Genomic DNA, 22349 nt, shown 5'->3' with positions numbered 1-22349 from the left:
ATTTAAACGTTCTTCTAAGGAAAAAGAATTAAAAAGAAGAGAATCCATTGTGCTTGAGACTCTGAGTTCATGCTCAGCACTATAAAACAAAAAACGAAACAAGAGGCAAATGGCCACTGAATATAGGAACAAATGGTAAATTTGGAAGTCTTCTGTTTCTTATATTTGCATCCTAGGGGTACAGTACTCTAGTTACTAAAACCAGAGAGGTTAAGACCTGACTAAACAGTTTTGGTAGAGACCAGACTCTCATTTTCTGGTTCCAACTAAGCCTGATTTGAGCTCTGTATTGTGTTTACAATAGTTATTTACAATACAAAGCTCAAATCACAGTGAAGACTGCTATTTAACAGGGAAAGTGACAAGTAAGTGACTATCTTGTAGAGGGCATCAGATCCCCTAGAGTGGGACTTGCAGGAGCCTCTAAGTTGTACACTAAGGTCCTCTGAAAGAGCAGCATGCACCTAACTGCTCAGTCATGTCTGTATTCCTAGCACTGCGAACATTCTAATGTGTGTCTGAATGCCTTGTGCATAATACAGACTGTGAACTTAAAAAATGGGGTCAAAAGAGTTACGTGCATTAAGTAAATAATGTAACACATGAGTGTACACACACACACACATGAATGTACAAGATAACTAGTGGCTCATATTTGTAATTCCAACAGAAGGTAGGAGGGTTTTTGTGGGCTGGAGCCCAAGCTGGTCAATGAGATGGTTTGAATAAGAATAGACCCCCAGCATCCATGTGTTTGAATACTTGGTCAGCAGTTGGTGGAACTGTTTGGAAAGGATTTGGAGGTGTGCTCTTCTTGGAGCGAGAGTGTCACTGGGGGTGGGATTTCCAAAGACTCACACCATTCATTCCCAGCATGCTCTCAGCAGCTGTGTCAGCTGCCAGTTGTCCACTCCCTCTGCTTTGCCACCATCCATTCAGACCCTTAGGAACTGTTAGCCCCAAATAAATTCTTCCTTCTACAAACTGCTTTGGTCCTGGTGTTTTATCACAGCAACAGAAAAACTAATTAATAGACATGATAAGTTCTATGACAATCTGGACTATAGTGTCAGGACCCCATCTTAAGAAACAAACAAGTACATACCCATTCACAGACTTGCATACAAGTATTAAAAAATTAAACCTTAAAACTCAGAAAAACTAAGACAAAGACACTCTGATGGCTACAAATGACCAATAAGGAAAAGAATTAGACTTTGATTAAATTTTGAGAGCAATGAAAATGAAGCAATAATTTTAAATCAGTCACGGAAAGAAAAGACGTAGCAAGGATTTCATATTCAGCAAAACTGAGCTTCAAGCAATAAAGTTACAAAGTGTAACCAACATGAGAGAACTCAAGAAATATTGTTCTCAAAGTCCTTTCCCAAGGAAAGTATATAACCTTTACAGAGTCAAATGAACAGAACAAACATCAGAACAGCACTGATGTGAGGCTTGGTGGCTGGCACAAACTTAGAATCCCGGTTCTTTGGGAGGCTGAGGCAGGAGGATTTCAAGGCCTGCTTGGACTACAGAGCGAGTTCATGATCAACAAAGGCAACCTAGTTGAGAGTCTATCTAAAAAAGCAAATAGAGAGCTCTGGATGTAGCTCAGTGGTGGAGAACCTGGGGTCAAAAGCTAACATTTGCTGTATGTCCAGGACCTTCTTTGAACTTGTCTTACTCATCTTTTCATTTAGGTGTTCCTGAGTTGGGCCCATCACAATGAAACTGTAATCGTAGGAAACTGCTGTTGGGCACACACACACACATAGACACACAGACAGACACACATAGACACAAACATAGACACACACACAGACACACACACACACAGAGACACATGCACACACACACAAACACAGACACACACACAGACAGACAGACACAAAATTAAAAAAAAAAAGCAAAATAGAAAACCAAAATACCACTGGTATAAAAAAAGAGTAACCTTAATGTCTTAAATACTTTTAAGGTCCAAACGTAGTGACTAAATGACGCATATTTGCAAAAACAAGTGTTTTTAAAATTTGAAAATGTTTAAAATATTCTGAGAAAGGAAAAGCAAATTCCTGCATCCCTTTACTACTTATTAGATAGTGGGAATAGAGTGAAGCATGAAAGTCAGCGATATGGAGGATCATAGTCCAGTGTAACAGAGAACAGATGACCAAGCAATTACAACCAAAGCAACTGTAAAACAGCATAAGCATTATAACGGCACACAGGACAGCATCATGTCAAAACTGACCTAACAGTGGAGTGTGGAGGCAGGGGGAGGGCTTTCGCAGGTAGAGTTGAAAGGACTTAGGATGAGGATAGGGAGATTGGCACATGAAATGTCAGCCAGAAAACAGAGTAGTGATTCTTTTTCATATTCATGCAATGTTTTAATAAAGGAAACAAAAAGATGAATGAGTCTTTAAAGTTTATGCCCTAAAGAATGATTACTTGTTATCTCTGGCATTATTTTTATTGTATCATAGAAATGAATTGGTTGGGATGGACAGAAAATTACTCTTAATTCAGTTTAATTTTCATAACAGCAACCAATATTTATGAAATGAAGTGACACTTTTACCATTCTAATGAATTCTATTTGATGGCTATGCTTATAAGCAGTTGATAATCAAACATTCAAATGACCTCATAAGAGGAGCTAGGAGTGTAGCTTTGACGGAGCTCTAGCCTCAGATCCCCCAGGCCCCAGCTTTGATCTCCAGCCTTGCAAAACCAAAACCAAAACCAAAGAAATCCAGAAACACATTCTATTTGCATTGCTGCTGAAGAGTGAGAATATATCCAATTCATTTGGAGAGGAATTTGGCACTATCTAACAAAGCCATGCATGTGCTGTTCCTCTGATTCACTACCCCCATTTCTAGGAATTTACCCTGACGAACACCTTCAATAGTACAAAATTTAGACAAACACAGGTGTTTAGTAAAAAACTTTTTTTCTTTGGCTGTGAAATTCTGGGAATACCTTGAGTGCTCACATATCAGAAAGCAACTGGACCAACTACAGTGTGTTCATACGATGGGGAACCATTTGGCTATGAAAGGATCTTCAGGACATTCATGATGAAAAAAAGAAAAAGCACTAAGTACAAAGAGGGTGTACAGTGCACAATCTTCTATAAAAACATGAATCTGGAGCCGGGCGTTGGTGGCGCACGCCTTTAATCCCAGCACTTGGGAGGCAGAGGCAGGTGGATCTCTGTGGGTTCGAGGCCAGCCTGGTCTACAAAAGCTAGTTCCAGGACAGCCTCCAAAGCCACAGAGAAACCCTGTCTCAAAAAAAAAAACAAAACACAAAAAACAAAAAACAAAAAACCAAAAAAACCCCCATGAATCTGAGCTAGAAGTTACTGAGATTAAGAAACAAGTTTAGAGCTGAGGTGTAGCTCAGTGGACACAAAGCCTGCTCAGTAGAATGAAGCCTTGAGACAACCCAGGACCAGGCCAACTGGTGGGTTAAGGCAGAAGGGTCAGGAGGTCAAGGTTGTCTTCAGCTACATGGTGAATCTGAGAACAGCTTGGGCTCCAAGAGCAGCAGTCAATCAGTACAAAGCGGGTTTGAACTGAGAGAATGTGGAAAGAGGTAGGTGAGGGCTGATGGGTGTGATGCCTCTGAATAAACCCTTGGCCTTAATGGTGTTTGCTCTCATTTCCTGGTGTTTGCTCTCATTTCCTGTGCGTTGAAAGACAGAAAAACCCAGAAGAGCCAAATAAAAAAATCAGAATTGCCAAACTGAGGTCCAGTGTTCTTTCCATTGTGACATCAAATTTTTGTTTGTAGGATTTATTAATTTTGTTAAATAATTTGAGTTAGTAGAGTAATTTAGTAAACACGTTAAATAAGAACTGCAAGTATCAACGCATAATAAAGCATGCCATAGTCTACTAATAACAGAATGGTCACTTACAAATTTATAACACAGAAGTTAAAACAATCAAATATGTGAAAAGATTAACTGGAATATTAGTGTAGATCACGAAGGCACTGCTGCACAAATATTATTTCCAGGACAATACAAGCCACTTGAGAGTCTGTTATTTTACCAGTAACAGACAGAATAGGAAGGGTTTTAAAAGGGCTCACCATTACAGAGTCAATGTCGTTGCTAGGAAGAGAGAAACAAAAGGAAGGAAAAGAGGCCGTGTTTGTGAAGGGGAAGAGAAAAGGAGAAGGATGAAAACTGAAGGGCTGGAGAGAGGCCAGGCTTACAGCTAAGTGGTCCTTCCTCATTTGGAACTGTCCCCAGAATCTCTGTACATGCCACCATGCTTGCCAGTGCCCATCTTCTTCACAAGAGTTAAACATACAAGGAAGACTCGAAGGAACGAGTTACTAGAAGCAAAGCCACAGTCGTATGAGACTATAGTTCTGTGCTAACTGAAGTTTCATTTTCGTCATCAGAAGAGCAAAATGAGACAAAATCTTACGTCTTCATAACTTTCAAGCACGTTAAAACAGACTCCCGCTTTCTTTGGCTGCACCCCCTCAGGAGGAGTGTAGAACTTACTATAAACAGGCTTACAAGATGACTCCTATCCATCATTAGATATACCTCCATCCTTCATAGTCACGTTGAGAGCAGTCTGGTAATAAAAGAAGCGAACATTTCTTCTATGGCTAGAATATGCATTGAGGTACCAGTCTTGAGTTCCTGCAAATGCCTGGAGACCATATACCTTAAGGAATGACGTTAAACAAAAAAATATAAATAAAATACTCATTTGAGTATAAAATATGCATTGGCATGATAGTTTCTGAAAAGTTAGAAATTATATCTTTATAGCGGGTCAGAAAAATCCTGGCCAAAATATAGTACCTGAATGAAGATATGTTCAGGAAAGCATTGACACAGACGTGTGTGTGTGGGTGTGTGTGTGTGTGTGTGTGTGTGTGAGAGAGAGAGAGAGAGAGAGAGAGAGAGAGAGAGAGAGAAGGGGTTAGGCATGGTGGTGCACATCTGTCATACTAGCCAGTGGTGAAGGCTGCGGCTGGAGCATCTCCAGTTCAAGGCCAGCTAGGCCAGCCAGGCTATGACGTGAAACTCTGTCTTAATAACAAAAGTTAAATGACCACATAGGAGAGAAAGTAATCTCAGCTTTCCGGCTCTATACTTCACAAAGTCAGTAGGTTTAACACGGATTCTATGTAAAGAAATGGTAATGCAGAAACATGACCAGAGAAGGATTGAATTAAGCAGAGTTATGGATGATCTTTATAAAATGAGATCATTTGTCAGACTCAAAAAGGGGGAGGTCAATAAGAAACATACATAGTACATATGAAATAATTCAACAGAGCTCTTCTGCCCAATTTCAAGCTGTGTTTTACTATCTTAAATATCTTACAGCACACTGTATGGGTGATGTGATGCTTCACTGTGGAATGGAGTGGTAACTCTCGATAGCGTAGTCATTATCAGGAGATAATTGACCATATTTGAGAGCTAAGCATCCCAAGGCAAAGTGGAGTGTACTTAATCCTGGCAGGTTAATTATCCAGTGATTAGGGAACCATTCAAAATGACTCTGTTCAAAAACTTAACTTAATAATAAAGAAAAACAAGAACAATCAAGTTCTTTAATCATGTACAAGGAGACAATGACTACAAAGCAGTTAACATGAACTGGCATCAATAGATATAATTTATAATTATCTACACGTAGAATGCCCTCCTTTATTAAATTGACTGCATGGGAATTTAGTGAAAAAAGGATAGTGCTGAAGGAAACTTTAAACTTTGAAGATGTTAAAATCCATTTAAAATATTTAAACAGTTTATATGCTAGAGAACTACTTTAGTTTTGAAATATGGGGTTACATTATTTATGATTTATTAATGCATGGCTGAGGTACAGAAAGCAAAGATAGCCAAAAGTCATAGAGCCAGGTAATGGTGATACACACCTTTAATCCCAGCAGCCACACTAGCTAACCATAGAGCCAGGCAGTGGTGGTACACACCTTTAATCCCAGGACTCAAGAGACAAGCAGATGATCTGTTAGTTCAAGGCCACACTGAACAACACGAAGTTGACACAGTCCTAAAGAGAAACAGAGCTCACAAAGGTGACCTAAGCACTTGGGATCACACACATTTAATCCCAGCGCTAGAAGAAGCAAAGGGTCTCATGGGAGATTTATTCTCCAACCACACCGGAGAGAGGTCAGCCCTTTCAGTCTGAGATAGAGGCAGAGCTAGTGGCTGGCTGCTTTGCCTCTCTGATCTTTCAGCTTGAAACCCAATATCAGTCTCTGGGTTTTTATTATTTGTATTACATTGAAACCCAGACATTTCATTTAAAAGTAGAAAATACAATGTAACAGGGTTAATAAAGATTTTGTTTATTTAGTGAGCCACTCACATTTTTTTTGGCTTACTCTAGAAGGCAGCGTCTTGATTTATAACCTAAATTGGCCTTGAACTCATGGCAATCCTCCTGTCCCAGCCTGATGAGATATCACAATGGAAAAAGAAACATGTCTCTGTGCATTTTTTTAATCTCAAAGAAAGGGCTGCAGGACAGACAAGTATGGACTACTTGTCTGGACCACTAAGTAACAGAGAATGAGAAACTTTAGAAAACAACAAATTTCTAAGACATGCTATATAACATGACCAAACTTGGAAAACATGGGAAATAAGAGAGACATCAGATAGTTATTAAATGAAGCTAATTTTATGAGGTACTTAGGACGTGTACTCATAATGACATGTAAAAAGTGACTACCAAGGGCCAGGAAGACAGAAAAGGATGGAGTCATTATTTACCATGCATCGAGCTTCTGCGTGGGATGAAGGAAACACTCTGCAAATGGCCTGTGGGACGGGCTGTGCAGCACTGCAGATACCCCTGAGTGGCACACTTGAAAGCAGCTGGAATACATGGAATACGAGCTCTGCTCCTTCCTGCCTCTTCTCCTGCTGTGTTGTCTGCCTTTTCATACGGGAAATCATACAGCCTGGGCTCACCCAGAATTGCTGATCCGGCCTCCATCTCCCAAGCACCTGGAGTACAGGCCTGCGATGTTTCTGTGACCAACCAAGTACCATCTGAGTTGCATTCTGAGTCCTGTACCATCAGAGTTGCATTCTGAGTCCCTGATGAGTGTTTCTCACTGTAATAAGTAAATCTCATTGCTTAGTAACTCACTTTGTCCACATCAGGGGTTCTCAACCTGTGGGTCACGACCCCTCTGCCAAACCTCCATCTCCGAAACCATCTACACTACAATCCTTGAAGGTAGCAAAATTAGTTACGAAGTAGCAACAAAATAATTTTCCGGTTGGGGCGGCCACTGTACTAAAGGGTGGCAGCACGGGGAGGGTGAGAATGCTGTAAGCAGTAAGAGGGCGGCCACTGCACATTTGGTTTTGCATGGGGAGGGTGAGAATGCTGTAAGCAGTAAGAGGGCGGCCACTGCACATTTGGTTTTGCATGGGGAGGGTGAGAATGCTGTAAGCAGTAAGAGGGCGGCCACTGCACATTTGGTTTTACTTGTTTCATGGGAACCACTGTCTGTGAGGACATAATGGTGGTGGATGAGTTGGTTTGCACTTACTATTTTAAAATTTTACTTATTTATTCTATGTGTGGGTGTTTGCCTGCATGTATGTCTAAAAGGGTGTACGATTCTCTGGAACAGGAGTTATAGACAGATATGAGCCACCATATGGGTGCTAGGAACTGAATCTGGGTCCTCAGGAAGAGCAGCCATTGTCTCTCATCACCGAGCCACCTCTCCGGCACCTGGTTTTTCTCTACTCATCTTGAGACAAAGTTTGCTGCATGGTCCAGGCTAGTCTGCTGTTAACAGTCCTCTTGCTTTTGCCTCGTAAGCACTTGCTTGTAGTCATGCACTACTATGCCCAGCTTGCCAAAGCATGTTATTTTTAACTGAGACTACAGGAAAATCATCAATGCTAGTTCTCATACTTCCCCAGAATAGGAAAGTGACAACCAAGTAGTAAAGACAAGTAACTTCAGTGTTAGCTAAGTATCGACAGTTTAGAAATCAAATAGTAAGCAGATATTTTGGGGTTAGGGTTAGGGAGGGAAAAGAGTAAATAAAATAATCATGTTCATATATACACACATTTCTTGTGAAATATATTTTAAATTGCAGTGCATCTTTGTAACAAGATGCCTGTTTTATTTTATAGCTGAAGATAACTTATTATATTACTAAAGTATTCAAGAACAATGGGTAATATGATCAAAAGGTAAAACATTATTAAACTGCAACACCTTAGCTGATATTTCTAGCCCATTAACACTGAAAACATCTGATTCCGACATCCAACTTACTTGATTCTCATTAAGGTGCTGTATTATTTGACTTTGTATTATATACAAATGCAGTTTCATTCGGTCACGGTATCTTCTTGTAACTGTGTGCTCAGTGATGCGTTACAGGTGTGTTCTGTCATTCTTGGCCACAAAAGTACTTGACTTTTTTTATTAATTCCAATTAATTTTGTATTTTTTGACTGTTGCTGTGCTTTACACATGTGTTTTTTTCCTTCATTTTTAAAGTAGAGGCCATTTTGATAGCACCAACATTCTCTATAAACATAGTCACTTGTGGAGATTATTTTTTCTGTTCCCCTAAGTCTCTTCTCTGCCAAACTTAGCATCAATCAATGACCGATGCCTTCATGGGGAACTTTAGTTCTTTAAAATTTCATTTAGATATCTGGTTGCTTTTTCTCTCATGGCATGCGCACACCAGGCTGCGCACATGGGAGACCAGAGGACAATTGCTGGAAGTACTCAGTCCTGTCCTTCTACCTTGAGGACAATTGCTGATGAAAGTACTCAGTCCTGTCCTTCTACCTTGAGGGTTTGGGGCATCACACGCAGGTCATTAGGTTTGTGGCAAGCACCTGCAGGCAGGGAGCCTCCCCTGACACTTCTTTCCTTTCATGTATCACGAGTCAAGCTTCAACCAAAGAGTTGTTTGTGTGATCTTAAGTTTTTTCAAAGGTTCCACCCTTACTCTCTTCCTAATTAAGGTCACTCATAACTATCAAGTCCCACTTGTAAATCTGACAGCATTCAATTCTCTCATCTACTCCTCAAGCCTCATTTGTTGGAATCATACTTATCTTTTAAACAGTGCTTGTAGTTTGTCTTCTTAGAGTCTAGAGCACTTATGTACTGCCAGTCTAATCTTCCCAGACTTTAAAGGGTGAATGTCAATTTCTCCACAGTGACTCTCAGAATGCTATCATGGTGACATATTCCTTTATGCTACTCCAAGGGCTAAAACAGCACACTTCCTGCTCATTTCATTGACTTTTTAGGAAACAACATGAGGGCTGGAGAGTTGGCTCAGTGGCTGCTCTTCCAGAGGTCCCATCACCCACATGGCAGCTCATAACCTGTAACTACAATTCCAGGGGATTTTTTGGTCTCTGCAGGTGCCAAACACACATATGGTGCACAGTCAAAAAAAGTGAATGGAAATTAAAACTGCATTGTATAAACACACACACACACAAGCCATGTAAGGAAAAGGCAGGTTTTAGTCAAACCAAACTCCAGCAACTCTGTGTAAGTCTTCAAGTCTTTCACTTTTCTTTCATGTCACCGTATCAATGTTCAAATATGAAATGTCCCCCACAAGCTCATGTGTTCAGATGTCTAGTCCTTTGTTGGAACCTTTAGGATCTCAGAGTGGGCCTGAGATCTAGAACTTGGCCCACTTGCTGTTCTGTTTCTTAATCTCTTGAGATGTGGAGTTGACATCTCTTCGCATGCTCTCATTGCCATAAGCTCTGCCAAGCCTCCCTGCCATGATAGACGTGACCCACTACCCAGTTGAAATACACCTTCCCACACTTAAGTTGTTTCCTGTCTGGTATTTGGTTGCAGCATAGGAATGTAACTAATGCAGTTAATGTGTAAGGAAGGTAACATTTCCTTTCAGTAGTGCTAGTCTTTGTACGCTCACACATTTGATATTCTTTCTACAGATCAATCCTTCAGTCTTCACTCAGGTGACATCTCAAATTATTTCCAGGTCAGGTTTTAAGTTTCTTTAGGCAGACTGAATACTTACTGTACTGATATAGAAAATAATGTATTCAAATATTAGGACCAGAGAATTAGAATCAGAATGGGTTTACAGGATGATCAATGTCATCTTATACACAAAACTTCCAATATTCATAACATCAAATGAAGGCTCAGTGAAAGCCTTCTCTAGTCTATTCTATTTAAAGTTTCCCTTGATTTTTAATTAGAGAAAATACATCATTGGTTAAAAGAAGAAACTGTAATAATACTTCAAGTGAAATTCTACTATATACAAATATTTCTACAATAATCTCAGTCATAAATAAAATATAAATTGTAGTATCAGTCTTTACTCAAAATAATTAACTTTAAAGATTTTAAAAGTTCTTTAAAAAGAATTTTGGTTGTGATCTTAGTTATAGGTCACATATGCATTTGCAGAAGTGTAGGAATTTAGAGGAAGAAGGGTGAATTGTATATATGTATATTAAATCCCAATGAGTTAATCTTTCAATAATTTATTTTTTACTAAGAAGTTATTCTGTAGGAAATACAGAAAATACAGTGGTAGAGAAAACATACACACAGCCCAGAAACAGACTGTTTTGTTTTTTAGAGACAGAATCCACCTGCCTTTGCCTCCTGAATGTTGGGATTAAAGGCATGTACTACCACACCTTGCTTTAGTTTATTTTTTGTTTTGCTGTTTTTTAAAAAAGCAACTCACCGTCTCATTTCCAAAGAGGATGTCAACGTAAGGCATGACTTTCATCAAGGATTCCTTGAAGAACTGGCTAATGAACGGTGCAGACAAGTTCAAAGTGAAGACCCTGTTGTTCTCAGCAGCGTAGTGAGCCACTTTCAATACAGACTCTGGGGAGACTGTCAGGAAAAAGCCCTGCACAGAGGAAAACAGGGAGAACATTAGAATGGACACCGCCACAGAGTTAGTCTAGGAGGGGATAAAAGGATCTAAACAAAATATCAATGCCTATGCAAATTTAATTAAAAAGTCCAAGGCTGGAAATGGCTGTATTTAGCTAGAGAAAAGTTTATCATGTGAGTGCTGTATGCTTGATACACACCATTACTAAAGAGAAGAAACGTTATCTACTTCCTATTAGATTACAAATGTGCACTCCCAAAGAATTCTTGGAACCTATGAAACAAGAAATACTCAAGAAGATAAGTACATGTGAATTTGAGAAATACAAATGTAGGCAGATCAAATCCTTCTAGCTTCCTATAAACTGTCAGAATCTTGTCAGTAATTTAAGAATGGTTACAAAGAGTATATCCAACTTTTATCTTAAAATATCATAACTAAATTTATTTCATTTCATTTTATAGCCTTTGTTAACCAAAGCTGGCCTGGAAAGTTCTAGAAGTCTAGAGATTACAAGTAGGTGTCATAATATTTGGATTTTTTCCCCCCAAGACAGGGTTTCTCTGTGTAACAGTCCTAACTGTCTGGAACTCAAACTCACAGAGATCCACCTGCCTCTGCCTAGAATTTAAGGCGCGTGCCACTATCACCCAGAGAATATCTGGATTTTTAAAACAATTTTTAGTTAGAATTTTCAAATGATAAGAAAATAATTCAAGACTACAAATGAAAATTATTTCAATTAGTTTCATGCCAGAAAAGCTATATTTTAAAATAGTGCTTATCTATATTCCTCATGATAAAAATTTCCTTAAAGATGCGGGTAGATCTGAAGGAAACTGGTAAGGAAGGAGGCACAGAGAACCTAAGAAGATGGAGTTGTGCTAATACAAAGTGAGTTAACAGGAAGGCCTCCAGTGGCGGGCAGGGGATGCTTAGATGGCAACATAGGAGCCGAGGGAAGATGGAGTTGTGTGATGAGTTTTCATCATGAGAAAGGACTATGGTAAGAGAAAAGGCAAGAACGGTAAACTGATAGCAACAATTTACTAAAAACTAATAACACCCCGTATGTGGCTATGTAAAAGGAAGCCACACTGCAGTTCTGAGGATGGGGCCTATAGATCGTTTAAGATGTAAAAGGCAAAGAGTAGAATTCGAAAATGATATTTAAACAATTTAAAAACTTTGGTCTTATTATTAAATAGAAAACTCCAGAACAAGAACAGGGTCACATTGTAAACAGACTATTCAGTTGTAGCCATCTACTCAAAATCTCTATAAAAAAGTCCAACTCATGAGAAATGTGTCAGCAGAAGGTTGTGGTTCTAACTACCAAGGGAGGGAATATGGATCCATAAAAGAACAAATGACAGAAACAGAAAAGGATACAACAAAGGAAGGCTATCAAGGAGAAAGTGGCAGAGAAATACGATTGGGAACTTCGAGAAGGCGCTATGTGTTCAAGGTTATAGGGAGGTGGAGACTGGAGGCCCTGAGCAGACATATCTAAGGACTAGAGTAAACTAAACTATAGCGTGGATGAAGGACCGGGGAGACCGGGGTAAGGAATGCAAGTCAAGCCAGGAGTTATGCTGATAAAACCATCTGAAATATACTGATCAGTGCTGGTGTACCAGACACTGAACTAAAAATTTACAAATTAGCAATTATTATGAACCTTATGGAGTAATACTACTTATCGTTCTCATTTTATAAATAATTCTGAAATCAAACCAGGGAAATATCGTCTAGGCTATATAGCTTTACATGTTTGATAAGTCTGGATTAAAATGATTCCTAATAGAATATCCTCAGAGAGTAGGAGAAAGATTTTTGGAGGTCTGTTTGCTTGAGACATGGTCTGCCATACAGCTCAGGCTAGTTTTGAACTCCTGGTCCTGTAGTCTCCTCCTCTCAAGGGCTGGATAACAGGCACAAGGCACTATATCTAGTTTCAGGACAGTTCTTAAGGATAGTTGTATTTTGAACATTTCTGTCTTTTCTTGGTTTTTCAAGACAGGGTTCCTCTGTGTAGCCCTGACTGCCCTGTAGACCAGGCTTGGCTCAACTCAGAGATGCATCTGCCTCTGCCTCCAGAGTGCTGGCTGGGATCAAAGGCGTCCAGCACCACCGCCCTGCACAGCATTTCTGCTTTTCGAAGAAATAAGGAAGAAACAGAAGGAAGAACTAAGGGAGGATAACTAGAACAACAACAAAAAACGATGAAGGGGAGTCATTTTAAACCAGACAGAAAGAAGAAGAAATAAGGCAATATGCAAGAGATGTCTTTAAAAGGCTGCGAAGACGGCCAGGCTGATCTAGCCCACCTGTATTTCCAGCAGCTGGTAGACTGAGCCTGGAAGATTGCTGGGTTCAAAGTCAGCCTCGGCAATACAAATAAGACCCTATTTATCTCAACAAACAAATCAAAGCTGCAAAATGTTACAAAGTACTGACTTGTAACTGAAGACCTCGTCACATTATAGGAACATACAGAAGTTAGAGAGAGAGAACTTTTTCCCAATTACTTTCAATTTCAAGTTGAATATAATATAAAGATCTATCTTTGAAGGAGTTTTACTGCCCTTAGGCATTCTGAAAAATTAAGGACTTTTAAGTTGTAATTGTATTCAAGTTCAGAACACGACAGACCAAGACATGGTACTTTGGAATCAGGAGAAAACTGCAGAATATACTTCTGTGTGAGAGTCCCAGTTTCACATAAAAGCAGGCCACTGGACTCTTATTCCAGGGTCCTGTCCCATTCCTGGAGAAGAAGCAAAATCTGAAAAGGCCAGGCCTACTGGATACTATTCCCTCATGAGTCATATTCCATTTGCCCAGTCTTGATGTCTTAAAAATTATTTCTTCAGAATTTTATATAAAATAGTTTTCCCTACGCCGTGAGACTTCATGTCTAAATGTTCCTGTGTCACATGAAATTGTCAAGTAGACTTATTGTACTGTTCTCTTGTGTCATGAGTGTCAGCCACGACCCTTGCAATGGCAATCTAGCACAAACGATGTTTCTTAATATAATAACAATGTTTTCCCATTTAGAAACTCTATGCCAAGTTGGGCAGCAGTGCTTTAATCCTAGCACTCAGAAGGCAGAGGCAGGCAGATCTCTGTGCCAACCTTGTCTACAGAGTGAATTCCAGGATAGCCAGAACTACATACAGAAACCCCGCTCGAAAAATCAAAACAAAACAAAATTATTAAAGGACAGGCTCACAACCAAAAAACATTAGAAACTCCATGCCACTAATTCTTCAATTATTCTAAAAGGTGATGTTCTAAATACCATTTAAAAAGTGATGGCAACCTTTTTTCTTCAGGCACATGTCTCTAGACAACTATGAACATCCGAGCTGTGTTCTTTGCTATTTCTGTCACTAAGAGAATCAAATGGAGCACTTTCTACAGCATCTGTCTCTGTGGCAGTGTGTATGGACTTGCTGTTTTAGTCTTTTATTTAATGAGGAGAGTTTAAAGCTTCCCCCTCTTACTTTTCTTCAAACTGTTACAGCATGAAATAGAAGCCTCCCAGAGCTAGTATTCTGCCAGCTGTGGATTAACTACAGACAGCCTCAGGATGGCCTATATAAATAGTAACCTGGTCAAATAATTAGGCTTCTCACCAACTTCACACTGAAAACTTGATCTCGACTCAAATACATATGATTGCAATTTAAGTCACAGAACAGTGTGCCTCTAGAGTCTAAATTTGGCCTGACTCCAAATCTATGTATGTTGTATGTGTTTTACTTTAAAACATAACATAATAGTATTATAATGTAGATAGTATATATATATTTGATTTCTGTTAATTTTATAAAGAAAAGGCAAAAATAAGCAGGAAATGCACAATTTAATTCTATTTAAAAATATTCTCTTACTTTGTAAAGTGAGTATTTAGAATTTAAACAAGTTGGGATTTGTGCTCTGTTAGATTGCAAAGACTGTTAAAATGCATGCCAACCATAACTTTTCTCTCAGATTTATAACCTTTGCTAAGGCGTGTGTTCCAGCCTACAGCATGACCCAGAATAAAAACAGTGCTGCTACAAAAAGAATTGTTTTGTTCACGTCAAGTTTGTAATAAAAATAAGCTGAAAGTCTATATGTCTATGTTTCAGAAAAACACTATATATATCCAGGAAAATCTTGGGATTCTGTAGTTTGGGATGTCTGTTTACACAGTTAGCTCTACATGTCTCTCCCTTCAAACAACCCTAAACACAGTATATTCTTATACTGGTTGAAAAACATTAATCCAGATTGAAAATGAAAGGGTGAACTTTATTCATTACAATGGAAAACAAAACAAAAACCAGAAGATAGGAGTTAAAGACTAGGTAAAGCCAAAGACCATTTTAACAAAACGTGATTTAATGTCTGGAAATCTAAACCACTCTAAGGAATTTGTCAGATTATTTTAAATATAGTAAAAATTAGAAATATATGAAGAGAAAGGAAAACAATTTTTCTCTTTACTAGTGTTTAATTCAGAGTCAATATTTGAGGTTCCTATTACATGTCTTTACCTAAGAATATAAGATTTTAATTATATCCATAACACTTATTAGAGATATGAAACATGTGTGTACGTTCACAGATACCCATGTACATACAAGTTTTTACTGATTCAAAAGAAAACAGAACTGCAGTCCCAGCACTGGAGAGGTTGAAGTGGGAAGTTCAGGAGCAGAAACTTCAAGGCCAGCCTGGGGTAAAAGAGGCTTTCAGAAAGGAAGCATGGAAGTATACAGAGTGGCTATGACTGTAACTAAATGGCAGGTGGGCAAGGAGGCCTTTGCCTGTGCTAACATAAAATACCCTTATTATGGTCCCCCAAACAGGGCGAAACAAACAGTGCCATTTTACAGCGAGCGGCATAAAATGTGGAGGTAGCTGAGTGGGTCATCAGCTCCTTCTGCAGCTCACACAGAAACAGCTCAGAAACAATGAATTAGGCTGAATAATAACTTGTAATTTAGGGTCTCCCTACCCCCATTGCCAACAATTACATAGCCATATGAATTCTAGGTTGATAAAAAGTTTTAAAAATATATAGAAAATCTGCCAAAAAACCAAAACAACAAGAATAAACCAACACAACAAACAAACAAACAAACAAAATCTTTGTTGGGTTGGGTGTGGTGGTGCATACCTTAATCCCAAGACTCAGGAGGCAGAGACAGGTGGATCTCAGTGAGTCAGCCTGGTCTACAAAGCAAATTCCTGGATAGCCAGAGCTGCTACAGAGAGGAATCCTGTTTTGAACAACAACCACACACCACACACACACACACACACACACACACACGAAGAGAGACAGAGAGAGAGAGAGACAGAGACACAGAGCTGCTTCTGAAGTATGAAATGATTTCTAAGTCCAGAACTAAGGAAATCATTTGCCTTAGAGACATTAAAATCCTCACCCAAGAGGAGGGAAATAAACAGAAGGCTGGGGAAGGTGATAATAGGTCCATCAACTTTGCACAGATCCTGAAAACCAGCAGGGACTGGAACATTATTGTGAGCTTGAGGCTCCCGTAGGCCATACAGTTACTTCTAGGCCAGTCTAAGGCCTGTCTCCCAAAAAAGAAATTCATAGTAAAGTCACACACACACACAGGTTCTTCTCTAACAACTAAAGAAACAATACTCAATGTTCAAGATGGTGCAAGGTGAAGGTGAGGTTCAATTCAAGCCAGCATTCTATTACTGAGCAGTAGTCCAGCAAACAGTCATAAGGATAACCTGCAAATACACAGAAGGAATACTAATCTATACTCTCTGAATCAATAACTTTTCTGACAATCTACTAATGGGTTAGATATGAAAAACTCCCCATAGGCTTATATGTCTGAACACCACTTGGTGCACTGGTGCCATTTTGGGAGGTCTCTTCATAGGCTCATACAGGACCTAAATGGCAGATATAGGCATGTGTTATCTGCACGCTGGTCTATGTGAGTAGTCAAACCAAACAAACAAAAATACAACAAAAGAAAATACAACAACAGCAAGAACCCAACAACTCACCAGCCTGGTCTACAGAACGAGTGTCAGGACATTCAGGACTGTTACACAGAGAAAGCCTGTCTCGAAAAACCAAAACCAACCAACCAACCAACCAACCAACCAACCAACCAACCAACCAACCAACCAACCACACAAACAAACAAAAAACCAAAAGCAAGCAAAACCAAAACAAAACCGCAAGAAACAAGCCACCTTTAACTGGGTGATTTGATGTTAAAATATATTATTAGCCTGCCTTTTAAAAAATTTTATATGTTCCCATTATATTTAATTATATTTGTAGTTTATAACATCTCCAGAAGAGTGCTGTTTTAGGGAGTAGTGTGAAGACATTACAAAAGATGAGAACTGAGTAGTAAAGGAAACATTATTATGGTACATACTTGTTCAATAAGGCATAAGACAAAAGTAGTATACACACTATTAGTGTGCTTGGAAACTATATTATATCAATGGTAAAATAAAGAAATGATGAGAAGAGAATGCATGAAGAGTAGAAATAGTAAAACGCAAATTGTTAATATATTTTACAAATTGATGATATTAAAAAGTGGCGATAATTACATTTGAGATTACAAACATAAAAATGGAATTATTTTGTTCTAGTGAAGTAGATACAAATCAGAAGATATATGTAAACACTGAGAATATTAATTCAAGAAACAAGAGTCAAGAGCACATAAATGGCTGAGGGTAACTCTACATTTCTTCTTGCTTAAGGCTCAAAAAGGAAAAAGCTAACTGTATGGTTAGCGACTTTAGTAAATATATGCCACTATTTACAGAAACAGAAGGGAACAACAAAAAAAGTGTGCTGAAAAAAGAAAAGGAAAAGAACATCAGAGTCACAGGAAGCCTCGGATGCCAGATGCCTGTCTCTAGATGCATCACGGTTGTTTGCTTTAAGGAATACAATTAGCTTGTTTTCAGTGCTGTAACTAAGGTGCCATAGTAACATCAGTTGGAGAACACAGTTGTGAGAATGAATAAATTAGAAGTAAAAAATAACAAATACAACACCCTGATAACACGTTTTCTTCCTCTTAGTAGGTCCTACATATTTTGTGAATCTCCCAGAGAGTGTAGGAGCGGGAGAGATCAAATACAAATTATGACAAACCATACATAGTTCAATGCTGTTGTAAGGAGAACATTGTCTTTGACAACCATTAAGATAACATAAACCATTTACAAATATGCATAATATTTCATATGACAGTTAAAACAAACACTGCAGTGAATACTGTGAAGTTTGCCGCCATGACTACATGTGATATGTCAAAGGAACAGAAGAAAGTATTTCCCCCATCTTCCTGCCTATGCAGCCTGTAGAAAGCACAGACACCCCACCTATCCCTCATATATCTAAATCTTTTCAAGAATTAAAATACCAGCAACTCTAAGTATACCATATGTACCATGAATGAAGAAGCCAGTTTTCTTTTATCACATGTAAGTCCCTCAAATACAACCAACCAACCCAAACAAAGACACAAGGCAAGAGGCGGGAAAGGTGTTGTCAAAGAAATATGGATCATAGGAGGGTAACATATGAATATGCTACCTTCATTCTGGAGAAAGTAAGAGAGTAGGAGATATCCTAGAAATGGGATGTCCTAGACGTCTGTTTGAGGGGGAAATATAAGGAGACTACACAGCAAACTGAAACATACTTTGTGTATAATGTAAACACACACACACACACACACACACATACACACACACACACACACACACCACAGAGACTGGGGAGAAGGCTCAGCACCTGAATGTGTGCAGCTCTTGCAGGACACAAGAGTTCAGTTCCCAGACCTACACTGGGCAGCTTACAGTCACCTGAAACATTAGTTCCAGGAGATTGAGCTACTGACCCCTCTCTGCAGGCACCTGCACTTATGTGCACACAAACATACAAATAATCTTTAAAATTTTTATATAGAAATCGACAGCATTCAAACAGGTTTCAGGAATACACACAAATGAAAGCTATTTATCAACACATTAAATGCCTGTGGTCTTGAAGTTAGTATTAAGAAATCAAGAGTGGTATGAAAAAACATAAATGGAACTGTAAGTAGGCCAAGTGACCACACCGTCATGAGACCCGAGGAGACGGATAGATAACTCAGTTCCCTGTGACTTAAACAGAGGGCATCTTTCCCTCCTTTCCTTTCTTCTCATTCACTGGTCTTGAACTTGTGGGTGCAAGCAGCCTCCAGACCTCCTAGTATACTTATTTTAAGTTTTGAGAATCTGAGTCTTTACTAATTGTGGGGCTTTGGACAGTTTAACATCTCAAGACCTTGTTCTCATCTTTAGGTTGGAATAGGAAAGCTCCAAGGCTGAGTATTCAGAGTATGAATTTAAACATATTTATACTGCATTACTATATTACCACAGGAATACCAAGTATTAAAAAGTGCCCCTCCCTTAGGAATGACAAGTTCTTTTTACAGCCTTTAGTTAAAATGCTAAACAAAAATGTGCTCTTTAACTTAGATCCTTTGAAATATAAATACATAAAACAAAATCCATCATTCCCTTTCCAAAAGCTCTCCATGCCTCTTTTCTCTCCTTGATTTAATCATCCCGTGTCCTGCTGACAGATTAATCACCCCAATCATTCTTCTTTTCCTAGCAAATTAAATCCAAATGCCTCACACCCAGCACTCAAAACCTCCACAATAGCATTTCAACTTACACAGTAAACCAGCTGTAACCTCCATGTTTCCACAACATATGTCTGGACTTCAATCATACAGAATGACTTGTCTCTCCCAAAATAAATCTTCAGAGTCTTTCCATTGTTCCATTTGAAATGCCTATGACTTTGACCTGTTATAATTATACTATCACTGCCAGGTCAGTATTAAAAAAAAATGAAAAAGAAAAATCAACTTTCGTTCACCCCAAAGAGAATTACTCATTCCTCTTTGAACTTCCAAAACAGGCAAATATGAGTTGAATAACTGATTGTATTTACTTAATTACACAGGGAACTCACATTTGTATGACCGCCCTTACAGGTAGACCATATCTGTTTTGTTTCTTGTAGCACAAAGCACAGGGCAACTGAGTTTTTTGAGACCTTACATGAATGCCTCTGTCACTGAAATGCCATTTTTGAAACAATGAAAATTGAAGACTGATGTATTCTTACATGATTAAGAAGAGTATATTCGTTTTAGAGTTAGGCAATTCCTTCTAGTTCATAGGATCTGAAACTTCCTCAGCTCACAGAATCTTTACAGTTTGTTATTTTTTCACGGTATCCTAGCAAATGCCTAACAGATCTGTTTTGTAGCAAGTAGGTCCGAACAACTTAATGAGTACCATCTTTACAATTGGATGCAAGTTTTAGAAAAAAATTACATATTAATTGAAAAAGAAGGAAAATCATTCTAAATCCCCACAGTACGTGTGATCGGGGTATGTGAGCTTGCAGGCCCTTGCTCTACTCTTCTAGCCTTTCGTCCAGCCAAACCCTGACATTCTCCTTTCTGCTGCAGAGACTTCGGGAATTACCACCTTTTTAAGAAACCACACCAACCTTCCCCAAATGAAGACATCACCCCAGAGGAATGCAGTACAATCTGATGTTGAAACTGATACAGCATGGAATAATGGAAGAAAATACCTCAACTATTTTTTATTTTAGAAAGCTAAGACATTCATGGTTACAGTTCAGGGCATTTAAGAAAGAGAAGTGACTTTCTGTATGAAACGGCACAAGGAAACGTGGACATCAGGGTGGGACTCTAGAGAGCAGCAGGGCCGCGTCGGTGAGGAGACTGACCCTGAGAGGTAGGTGGCAGGCAGATGTCTGGAAGGTGAGGAACAATGAGAACACCTGCCTGAGCGGGGATGAGCACCAACTTCAGTACTGCACAAGCCTGCCTCACACATACACGGAAACCTTTCTCCACCAACTAAAATGTTTCACATAAACAGCTTTATTGCCCTATAATGCGGAAATGACATTCAGACAGTAGGCATCTTTTTACTTTCCAATATAATAATCTCCAATGGTCCAAATTGATGAAACTCTTAGAATCATCACACGAGGCTTCCAGGAAACCTAGAAGCAAAGCCTATGCCTGCTGACACACTTTCATGTGTTGGTTATGCTGCATTTACACTAGAGTCTGTTCTTCATTTTCCATTTGAACATAAAGAGATGCCTTTTTGCAAAGGGCTCAATAAATATTTAACTTTGCAGGTTTCATGATTCCCGTTGAACCCACTCTCCTGTTAGTTCAGCAGAAAGGTAGCAATCTACAATACTTACAATAACGAGTATGCTTGAGTTACAATAAAATTTTACTCACAATAACAGCAAGTCATTCTTGCTGAAAACAATTTAGATAAAAATTATGTTGAAGACAAAATTCTATATGAAATTCACGAGGCTAAGGAAGTAGGAGTATGTACCTTCTTCTTTGTAGTAAAGAAAAATTGAAATTTGAGCCGAGGAGGTGGTGGTGCACACCTTTAGTCTCAGCACTGCGAAGGCGGGCAGAGACAGGTCTACAGAGTGCCAGAATAGCCTCCAAAGCCACACAGAGAAACGAGAGAGAGAGAGAGAGAGAGAGAGAGAGAGAGAGAGAGAGAGTGAGAGAGAGAGAGAGAGAGAGAGAGAGAGAGAAAATGAATAGAAAGTTAAAGGTTATAGAGACGGCTCAGGGGATAAAAGGTCTTGTTGCCCTTGCAGAGGAACTATGGGGGTTCACCTCTTAACAACCGTTAACCATAACTCAGTTTCCAAGGATGTCAAGCCTATTTCTGGCTTCTGCAGATTTGGCATGTATGCGATGTACAGGCATACACACAGGAAAAATACTTACATATAAAATGAAAATAAACACATTTTAACAGACAACCATTAAAAATGGGGTACAGAACAATAGAGGAATCTAAAATGGCTAAAAGACATTTAAGAAAGTGCCCAACATCCTTAGCCATCAGGGAAATGCAAATCAAAACAACTCTGAGATATCATCTTACACCTGCCAGAATGGCTAAAATCAAAAACACCAAAGGCAGTTTATGCTGGAGAGGATGTGGAGAAAGGGGAACACTCCTCCACTGCTGGTGGGAGTGCAAACTTGTACAACCACTTACCATTTTCTGGTGGTTTCTCCAGAAAATGTCTGAGGCATATATCCAAAGGATGCATATTCATACAACCAGGACATCTGTTCAACTATGTTCATAGCATCATTGTTTGTAATAGCCAGAACCTAGAAGCAACAACTTAGATGCCCCTCAACTGAAGAATTGATACAGGAAATGTGGTGCATTTACACTCACGGAGTACTACTCACGGTCACCCTAGAGAAGCAGAAAAGACAAGGTCCCCTCAACAA

The 22349-nt window shown here is 39.1% G+C and overlaps 1 protein-coding gene across 4 annotated transcripts in view; it reads right to left on the bottom strand.

The window, feature by feature from the left end:
* Adk (adenosine kinase) overlaps window positions 1-22349 on the bottom strand; it is a 391346-nt gene that overhangs the window by 108209 nt on the left and 260788 nt on the right. For all 4 annotated transcript variants that reach the window (XM_005083530.4, XM_005083531.4, XM_040735976.1 and 1 more), the window contains one exon: window positions 10771-10941. In XM_005083530.4, the coding sequence (XP_005083587.1) occupies window positions 10771-10941 (171 nt within the window). The remainder of the gene's footprint in view (window positions 1-10770; window positions 10942-22349) is intronic.

Source organism: Mesocricetus auratus, unplaced genomic scaffold (genome assembly GCF_017639785.1).
Source record: "Mesocricetus auratus isolate SY011 unplaced genomic scaffold, BCM_Maur_2.0 Super-Scaffold_100053, whole genome shotgun sequence".
NCBI classification, from domain to species: Eukaryota; Metazoa; Chordata; class Mammalia; order Rodentia; family Cricetidae; genus Mesocricetus; species Mesocricetus auratus.
Note: the sequence above shows the minus strand (reverse complement) of the source record. Positions and strands in the feature narration are given on the sequence as shown.